The sequence below is a fragment of the Ictalurus punctatus genome, chromosome 29, assembly GCF_001660625.3.
Source record: "Ictalurus punctatus breed USDA103 chromosome 29, Coco_2.0, whole genome shotgun sequence".
Lineage (NCBI taxonomy): Eukaryota > Metazoa > Chordata > Actinopteri > Siluriformes > Ictaluridae > Ictalurus > Ictalurus punctatus.
The window spans coordinates 2,221,305-2,230,892 of NC_030444.2; the positions used below are offsets into that span (position 1 = coordinate 2,221,305).

A 9,588-nucleotide genomic window follows, 5' to 3' on the forward strand; every position below is an offset into this window, starting at 1 on the left:
GAGAGGACAGGCTGTTCCGCCGGCTCTTCCGGAAGTATAATCAGTTCATCCGGCCGGTGGAGAACGTGTCGGACCCGGTGACGGTGGAGTTTGAGGTCTCCATCTCTCAGCTCGTCAAAGTGGTAAGAACCGTGTCGTGTCAAGTCAAATCAAGTCGGGTTTAAAGGTATACGATGACGTCCGCGTTCTTGTTTATGCCAGGAAAAATATATTCCAGGCTTCTCGGCAGCTCCCGATTCTTTCTCGACACTGAAACCTGTACACGTTGCAGTCGTGACGAAATTCTATAAGCAAAAGTTCTCCAGGCTGCAAACTTTGGTTATTTTTATACAAGCTGAATTTCAAACCCAACCTAGATGTTGAGCTCTGTTTACCTCCAGAACTGAAAAAGAAAATCGACCCAGAATTCGGAAATATTTCCAGTCCACTGGTAGGAAAAAAAGTCACCGATGAGATTACAGCTCCAGACCTACGCTGATGGGAGTCGAGGAGAAGATCTGGAAAAATAGAGATGATATATATGTATATATATTTTTGGGGGAAGATGCATACAGTAGGCCAAAACTTCAACAACAATCAAACTGCTTCCTGACTACATAGCATGTTCCTTAAGTTTGTTAGATAAAAACACCCCCCCCCCCCCCCCCCCATGCCGAACTGAGGTTGTCCCGTTCTGTAGTAAGAAATGAATTCTAATTTATTTCTAGCTACTAACTACTCTAACTTTGATCATGTTGATATAATTCCAGACTTAATCTAATAAGACCACCCACACCATGTATCGTTAAAACCCGAGAGTTGACCTTTCTACAGAACTAAGATTCTGCAGAGCTTCGCCCCCCTCGTGTTTGAATCGGTGAGTTCAATCAACCGAGCGAATCGGCGGAGCGATCCGAGCGAATCGTTTCGTCGAACTGACTCGGACGATTCGGATCACCGCAAAGGTTTCGACTTTACGCTAAAGCGTTCCGCGAGCGCTTTGTGTACGTTAGCCAGAAAACTCCTCGAATCCCCTCAAAATATCTTCCACGATCAGCAAATTCGGCTATAAGACACGAGTGTTCAGGTTTCTCATCAGCGTCTCATCTTATGTTGGATATACAGTGCGATCTCCAGGAAAATTCCTGCACCGTTTCCTTTTCTTTTCATTTAAATTTCCATCACCAGCAGGCCAGAGAGTGCAACAGGGCTGAAATTTCCACTCGTAGCTCCCAGGATGCCCGGCAGATACTGTCCTTAGAGCTGCGGATTAAATTATCCTCTCCACAGTTAGCTCTCCGTAGCCGCAAGCTTTCTTTCCTGAAAAGACCTCTAGCCTGCATTCATATCGGTCTGAACATGTTCCCGTTCACCAGCCCTCACTCATGTTCCGATACTTTTACAAACAGGATGTATCAGATCGACTCCATGACTGAGCTAGACGTGTCTTCCTTTTCTATTTTCTATATCTGACGTCCCGTTTTTATTTTAGCTCACTCCTCCATTTCCAATCTAGCAAGCCCGCTAGTTAGCATGCTAATACTCGGTAAACTCGGTAAGTAAATTAGCTAGCTTATTAGCTAGCTTATTTCTGTGTGCGAAGGTCAGTGAGAGCAGGTGAGACCAGTATTGGAATGGAGATGTCAACATGACACCTTTCTTTTTCCTTTCTTTTCTTTTTTAACTTAGCTAGTTAGCCTACTAGTTAGCATGGCAGATACTTCATAGAGTGGATGTTTAGCTAGCATATTAGCAAGCAAGCATCGAGGGAAATTTAAGATAGGTATTGCAATAGAGACATTAAGTTTATCTGTATTAGACGTCACATTTTGTTCTCTCTACGTCTCTGTGTCCCTTTTCTTTCCCTTTTACTCTAGGATGAAGTCAATCAGATAATGGAGACCAACCTGTGGTTACGACATGTAAGTGATCTACTGGATGTGTGTGTAAAGTGCAGAAATCTCGCATTTACAAGGTGGTCTACCAGTAAGGTGCTTACCCGGTCCCGTGTTTCGGTCCCGCAGAAACGTACCTGACAAAAACCTGGCTGACGTATCGTGTAAAACGATGACGGGCTTGAGTGCGAGCTGAGCAGATGCACTGAACCGTACCGTTCACATCGAACATAAGAATGGGGGGTGGAGTGAGTGGGTTTTACTGTAGCATGGGTGTTGGTTCCAGATGTTCCTGATCTCCTGGGATTCACACACACACACAGCGGAGTCTCTAGAGTCCGGACCGAATCGTGCGATGGAAACACCTTCAGAGGAAATGGGCCGACTGGTTCAAGCTGACCAGAATCCTACAGTAACTCGAATAACCGGCGTTTACACCCGTGGCGAGGAGAAAAGCATGTCCGAATGGAAAGCACGTCGAACCTTCGAGCAGATGGGCCACGACAGAAGTCGTCCACATCAGGTTTGAGTCAAGGACCGGAGCCTGTGGTTCTACAGGGTGCAGGATGAGACATTTAGAGGCTGTCGATACACGCCAGGCACCATCTTTAAAAACACGATCTTTCGCCGTCCGGTTTCGGTGACGCTGCACTGACGTAGGTCAGCGCTCTAATGCACGTCTTTTTCGTATCGGATGAAATGCGATTGGCATTAAACTATAATAACACTCGGTGCGAAAGAATGACACCCGGTTCTGTCTCGTCAGACGGATAATAGCCGAGGGGATTGTTCTGCAGTTCGACTTGAACACAAATTCAACATTTCATTCTAGAAAAGTCAATTCTGATGCACTTCTGTTTCCCACCCTACTGTAATGTGAGAGATTTATATATTTATACAGAGAGACAGCAGGTGTTTTAGAGTGTGTGTGTGTGTGTGTGTGAGAGAGAGAGAGAGGTTTTTATCTATGTGTATATATGTGAGTGTTGGAGATGAAGGACAAGAGCTTTAAAGATTCCCGGTGTATGCGCCTCTTGAACTTATGAACTCGGGTGTTGTTCAGCGTTTCTGGAGGAAATCCATTTAGCTGTTAATAATTGATGTATTTTATTTCCCCGTGCTGCTAAAAAAAAAAACACAAAAAAACCCTTTAACTCTTCGAGCAGCGACGCACAGCGGACATGCTTTTCTGCTCACCACGGTTGTAAAGAGTAGCTCGAGTGGTGGTGGTGGTGGGGGGGGGGGGGGGGGGGGGGGGGGGCGAAGGATTTGTATTATGAGTGAACTGTAGCAGCACACACATACGCACGTTTACACATCTTAAAATCCTTGTAAGGACGTTCCATTGACACAATTATAAAAAAACACGTATTAAAACGACGACATGTCGTTCATTATTCCCACCACGCTGTCTATAGGCAACAATTTCACGTTTTTAAAAAAAAAAAATGCACACCCCTACTCTCGAGAAACAGTTACGGCATTTCTCCTGTTGTATCACGAGCGTGTTTTTTCGACGTACCGCGTGTGGATACAGTGTGACTATCAGTCACGCTGTGGCAATGAATCACATCCTGCTCAAGATGAGGGACTTTCATGCGAAGACACACGGCACGTCTTCATACATAAATAATTCATAACCGGATGAGTGACTGCGTCTAACTCGGGGAGAGATGGAGAGAAATGTAGAGAGAGATGAAGGATTGTGACGTACTTTTCCAAGATGTAGCGCATCATGCCTAGCGAATGCTAAAAACACAGTGTAACTGACTTGGACTCTGTGCTGGAATGAGAGGACCTTGGAATTTAAGGACCCCTACCTCTGATGGGCATTTAAAATGTCCACACTAACAATGTTTTATATATATATATTGAAGACACAGTTGGGTGTTTGATAGCCAGGACGAGTGGCGCAAATGAAAAGCGCTGTTGTTGTGCAGACGGCGAACTCCAATCACGACGGTCCCACTCCTGGAGACGGCTAAATTGGCTGTTCTCTTTGAGTGGGAGGGGTGGCGCTAACTCATTCCCTGTCAACCGGAGCGACACTAACCACTCACGAGCATCTGTGAGCCCGTGTATCCTAGAGTGTTTGAGAGTACGTTGTGGCAGAGCGTGAGCAGTAGTATGAGACGTGGTGGCTTCACTTGTCTGGGAGGAAGCGAGTGCTGTTCTTCACCCCTCGCCGTTTGGTAGCTATTCGGTAGAACCCTTTTGGTCGAGACTTAATTGCCCCACATTCTAAATCGCTTTGATCTGCAGCCAGTAGAACCTGTTACGAGTGGCTCTCGCTGACTCACCAACAAATGGTGAAGTACTGCAAGTAACCCGTGTATTCCATACAGGGATCTTGGCGTAAGTTCCTGCTGGGTATCAACAAGGAATCTGCAACCTAACGATTCCAATATTGTTCTCCCAATTTGGTTATTAGACAAATCCCTCCTTCTGGCTAACCACACAACCAGAGAGTGTGAACGCCAGAATGTGCTTCCTCTGAGACACCTGAAGCCAGCCACCCAATCGTTTTGCTCACGCTACATCAGAGGGCAGCGTAACACCCTCGGAAGAAAGGCCTACCTCACCTCTTCTGCGTACACGAGTTGGCCAGGGTTACTCTGATTGACAGGGGACAGAGTGATACCATCCCTCTTACCTAGCCAGACGTTCGCCCTCGCGAGCTCTAGACTAGAAGGTTTCCTCTCGGTTACGGTGTCGGAATAGACCCGTAGTGTTGACACGCGACTAATTTTGTTTTGTAGATATGGAACGACTACAAACTGAAATGGTCTCCGGCAGAATTTGACGGCATCGAGTACATCAGGGTTCCATCCAATAAGATCTGGAGGCCTGACATTGTGCTCTACAACAAGTAAGCATCTTCGTTCGGGCGAACGGGACCGAGTCGTAGAGGGGTTTTTTTTGGTTACAAATTTAGGAAGCTTAAAAAAAACCCCGAACGCTTGAGGAAGCTTTATTTAAAAAATAAATAAATAAACCGTGCATACTTATTTCGATTCCTGTCATTTTGAAAGGATTGGGGGAAACATTTAAAGGACAGTTCTAGAAGGTGAGAGAAACTGGGGGTTCTGTAATCTCTCAAAATGATATGTGGACCGTCTTTAACCACCTTATTGCCGCAGTGCTGTGGGTGACTTCTTGGTGGAAGACAAGACTAAAGCTCTGCTGAAGTACGATGGCACCATCACCTGGGTCCCTCCAGCCATCTTCAAGTCCTCCTGCCCGATGGACATCACCTACTTCCCGTTTGACTACCAGAACTGCTCGATGAAGTTCGGTTCGTGGACGTACGACAAGGCCAAGATCGACCTGGTGCTGATTGGCTCCAGGGTCAACGTCAAGGACTTCTGGGAGAGCGGCGAGTGGGAGATCATCGACGCGCCAGGCTACAAGCACGACATCAAGTACAACTGCTGTGAGGAGATCTACACGGACATCACGTACAGCTTCTACATCCGCCGCCTGCCTCTGTTCTACACCATCAACCTCATCATCCCGTGCCTCCTCATCTCTTTCTTGACCGTCCTCGTCTTTTATCTTCCGTCGGATTGTGGCGAGAAAGTGACGCTCTGCATTTCCGTCCTCCTCTCCCTCACCGTCTTCCTCCTGGTCATCACCGAGACCATCCCTTCCACTTCTCTCGTCATCCCCCTGATCGGCGAGTACCTGCTCTTCACCATGATCTTCGTCACGCTCTCCATCGTCATCACCGTCTTCGTGCTCAACGTGCACTACCGCACTCCCACCACGCACGCCATGCCTTCCTGGGTGCGAACCGTCTTCCTGCGTGCCCTGCCCAGAGTTATGCTGATGAGACGTCCCATGGACCAGTCGGAATCCTCCGGAAAAGCCGGTTTGCCCGAGGGATCGTCTGCGGATGGGGACGGGAAGAAACGGAAGAACAGTTGCAGCAACTGTTTGGAGTTCGGCGAGGGGAAAGCGAGGGAGGGGGAGGTGAAGAAAGGGGCGTGTCCGCGCCATCCGACGAAAGAGCCCGCCGAAGGGGATTGTGGGAAACCGAGTCGGCAGCTGAGCGCCGTTAACACCGTGGTGGCGTTTTCGGTAGTGTCGCCTGAAATCAAGCAGGCCATCGAGAGCGTCAAGTACATCGCAGAGAACATGAGGAGCCGCAACAAGGCGAAAGAGGTGAGCTCACACACACTCTCACACTCTCGCACACACACACACTTTCGCAGATTTTATCACAGTATACAGTCGCATCACAAACTTTACCGTTGTAACATTTGTCTTTTCATCCCTCCATCATCTTTCTTTCTTTCATGCCATCCTTTCTGTTTTTCCTTTCTTCCTCTCTCCATCCATACCATATCTCTTTCATCCCCTCGTTTTTCTTTTTTTCTTTTTTTTTCTTTTTACTCCATCCATTCTTTCTGTCATCACTGCACCCTTCTCTTTCACTTTCGCTCCTTCTTTGTCTTGTGTCTCATCCCTGGACTCTCTCTCCTTTCTTCCATCCCTCCACTGAGTCACTGTTGTTTCCTTCCAATCGTTCTTTCACATCATCCAGCTAGAGCTTAGATAAAGCCCCCTCCAATCACGTCACGTCACGTCACGTCACTTCGCCGCGATGTCACAGACAGCGAAGATCCCCATTAGCATAAAATCGGTGCCTACAGATGAGCTTTGCGTCTACAAATACGGCGTCCTCGGTGTTCGATATGGAAATCCTACTCGCCTCTTTATCCCGCTTTCCCTCCTTCTCTTCGTTGTGATGCGGTAGCTCAGCGAGGTGTCTCTCTCTCTCTGTCTCTCTCTCTCTCTCTCTCTCTCTCTCTCTCTCTCTCTCTCTCTCGCGCGTTGCTAGCGTGATCATAACGATGGATTGTTAACGTCCTCTTTCCTGTCCTTTTCTTCTTTCATTCTAGGTGGAGGATGATTGGAAGTACGTTGCCATGGTAATCGACCGAATCTTCCTGTGGGTGTTCGTGCTGGTGTGTGTTCTCGGAACAATGGGACTCTTCCTCCAGCCTCTCATCAGTTTCTTCGCATGACAGCTGACTGGATCGCACGTTCCGCTCGCTCGGATTCAACCGATCACCCGAGTCACTGACACACGAGTTTCTAAACGCATTTCTAAATTTCTAAATCACCGAGAAGAAACGGAGGACGTATACTCTCGCATTCTGACCGCTTTACTCCAACCAAATCGGATGTAACAAAAAGCGTGTTTTTGTTTATTTTTTTAAACCAAACTAACGTGGAAATGTTTCTATTTACATTGCTTTCTCTTATCTCACCACCTGCCTGCAAAGGAGCCGGTTTAACGAACACGGCGGTAATGCGTCTAAAACCGAGCTAGCTAATTGTGATTCCTTCACGCCATGAATGTCAAGCTGTTGGAAAGCTACACTGTATGGCCGAAAGTATTGAGTTCCATCCACCCGGGTACACCCGGGACAGGGTGCTAATCCATCACGTACGCGTTCACATCCCATTCCAAATCCATGCGTATTAACACGGAGTTGGCCTCCACATTACAGCCTCCACTCTTCTGTGAAGGCTTTCCACAAGATTTTGGGAATCTGTGCCCGTTTAGTGGCATGCGCTACTTCAGCTGGCGCCTCAATCGCATACACATTCACACACCCACCCGCTCGTACGCTACGGACGCGCCGATCAGCCGTGCATGTCTTTGAAAGCCTTCCCAGAAGAGTGGAGGCTGTAATAGTCGTAAAGAGGGAGCCGACTCCATATTGCTGTTCTCTTTGCAGACGAGAGACACGCCGTATTTCATTTCAGGAAAGTCTTTCGTTTTAAGAACGATCGAAAGTCGTTTTTTCCCCCCCGTATAGATCCCAACAGCTTGACGGGTCGGGCCGAAATCAGTGGCGTCGAACCTTCGCCCTAACCAGACGACCTGCTGATCTCTACTCAGGAAAATGAAAGGTCGTTTTCACACTTAAATATTTATCTCTTTTTGCTCCACAAGTCAGGTACGTTTTGGCGACGTGCGAAAACTGCCTCCGGGTTTGAGAGCGGCCCGGAGATCCGACTCCTCGTCCTCTTGAGAACGGCGGTCTACGATCCGCTTCAACCAAACGGCGATTTGGTCCGAGTCACGTGACCGTGGAAGCCGCCCACTTAGAACACGCTTAGTTCGACTTACTTCCTGTTTCGAGTCTCATAATGGTCTGATAACGACTCCTGCACGATCCCAAAAGTTCTGCCCCCCCCCCCCCCCCACTACCCCCCACCCCATCTCAGTCTCCGAGACGTCTGTAATCCCTATCTCGACGTTTACGAAAGCACAATGTTCTTGTTTGCAGCTGTTTGTACGTCTGTAAATCCGTTTTTCTTCACTGATGTCCTTGAATTAAACGAATTCCGAACGAAGCGCTGTCACTGTTTGGGTGTGTGTGTGTTTACTGATTGGGGAAACTCTAATGTCATGTTAATCTCTGGCCGCCTTCGCCGGTGCTTTTGAAGTGAAAGGCGCATTATCATAAGCGTCTCTTGAAGGCGAACGTAAACGCGACTCCGTGTCTGGTCGGATTTCCGCACGCCGTGTGGATCAGCGTTCGTGTAAGCGTGACTTTTCCTCACACGGCGGAGTGAGTACGCGCATTTTTTTTTTCTCCCTGTCCTGCTAACGTGGCTAATCACGTGCATGAGTATGGTGCAGATGAATGCGTCTTAAACGGTAAGTATCCGCCACGAGCTCACGCAAAGCGCAGACGTAAACGTTACTATTTACGCCGCACCACGTGATTCTCGAATCCGGTCGGTCGGAAGCACGGATCGTTCCGGATGTAACGTGAACGGCGGGTTGATGTTAATGCGCTGGTTCTAATACGTTCTCGTTTCTATAGCGACATCTCATTCATAGGGACTTGTACATCAGACACTCAACATAATCTGAGACTAATAAACCTTTTTTTAATTATTTATTTCAATAAACCTGTATCGTACCCTGTCGTTCTTCCGTATAACAGCATTATTCCTTACTTACGGAAGGAGTCTCCAGTGTCGGCGCCCTGAAAACTTACACGCAGCTAGAAACGATACAGTAGCGTACAGTACAGTACTGTTCCAATGTATGTCCTACAAAGTCCAGTGATACTTCTACAAATAACGTCTACAAATAAAAATAAATGTTTTTTGTTTTTTTACACTAAAAAAAGTTGTAATCTATATTTGTAAAAAAAAAAATTGAAAAAGTATTTAACACAACAGCTGCGTTTTAGTCAAATAATAAATTACGAAATGAAACGAACACTACGGGGTTTTTTTTTCTCCCTAAAAAGACGTCATTTATCACGACGTCGACGTCCTCTCGTCGCATCGCCCGGTCCTTATGGATATGGCGCGAATGAAATGCGCAGAATAAATCCTCATACGAATTGAGCGCTGCAGTACGGAAAGCTAACTTTATACAGAACGTTCTACTCAGACCTTTTTAAAAAAATTAATTTATTTATTTTTAACTTTGCGATCGTGAGCGATCATTTTCGGTTCCTTGCGCCGCTGTCTCCGGTTAATTCTAGTAATAATTTAAGTAACGGTCAATGTTCAATCAAAATTATAGGGTTGATTACTAATTATTGAGCTAATATAAAAAAAAATTCTTAAAAAAAAAAAAAGAAGCTTTTACTTATCTGTATCTATCAATCTATATACATATACGGATATATATGCGCGCACACACACACACACACACACACCAAATCTGCTGTAC

General features: G+C 46.8%; 1 protein-coding gene across 2 annotated transcripts in view; it reads left to right on the plus strand.

The window, feature by feature from the left end:
• The window catches only part of chrna6 (cholinergic receptor, nicotinic, alpha 6), a 14,778-nt gene extending 6,538 nt beyond the window's left edge, over positions 1-8,240 (plus strand). The window contains exons 2-6 of one of the 2 annotated variants that reach the window (XM_017461766.3): positions 1-122; positions 1,857-1,901; positions 4,634-4,743; positions 5,015-6,038; positions 6,779-8,240. The exon at positions 1-122 is cut by the window's left edge and continues 18 nt beyond it. In XM_017461766.3, the coding sequence (XP_017317255.1) occupies positions 1-122; positions 1,857-1,901; positions 4,634-4,743; positions 5,015-6,038; positions 6,779-6,904 (1,427 nt within the window). In that variant the 3' untranslated portion in view covers positions 6,905-8,240. Of the gene's footprint in view, positions 123-1,479; positions 1,535-1,856; positions 1,902-4,633; positions 4,744-5,014; positions 6,039-6,778 lie in introns of those variants that run through there. The other variant, XM_053677715.1, reaches the window with a different exon arrangement.
• Positions 8,241-9,588: the final 1,348 nt, after the last annotated feature.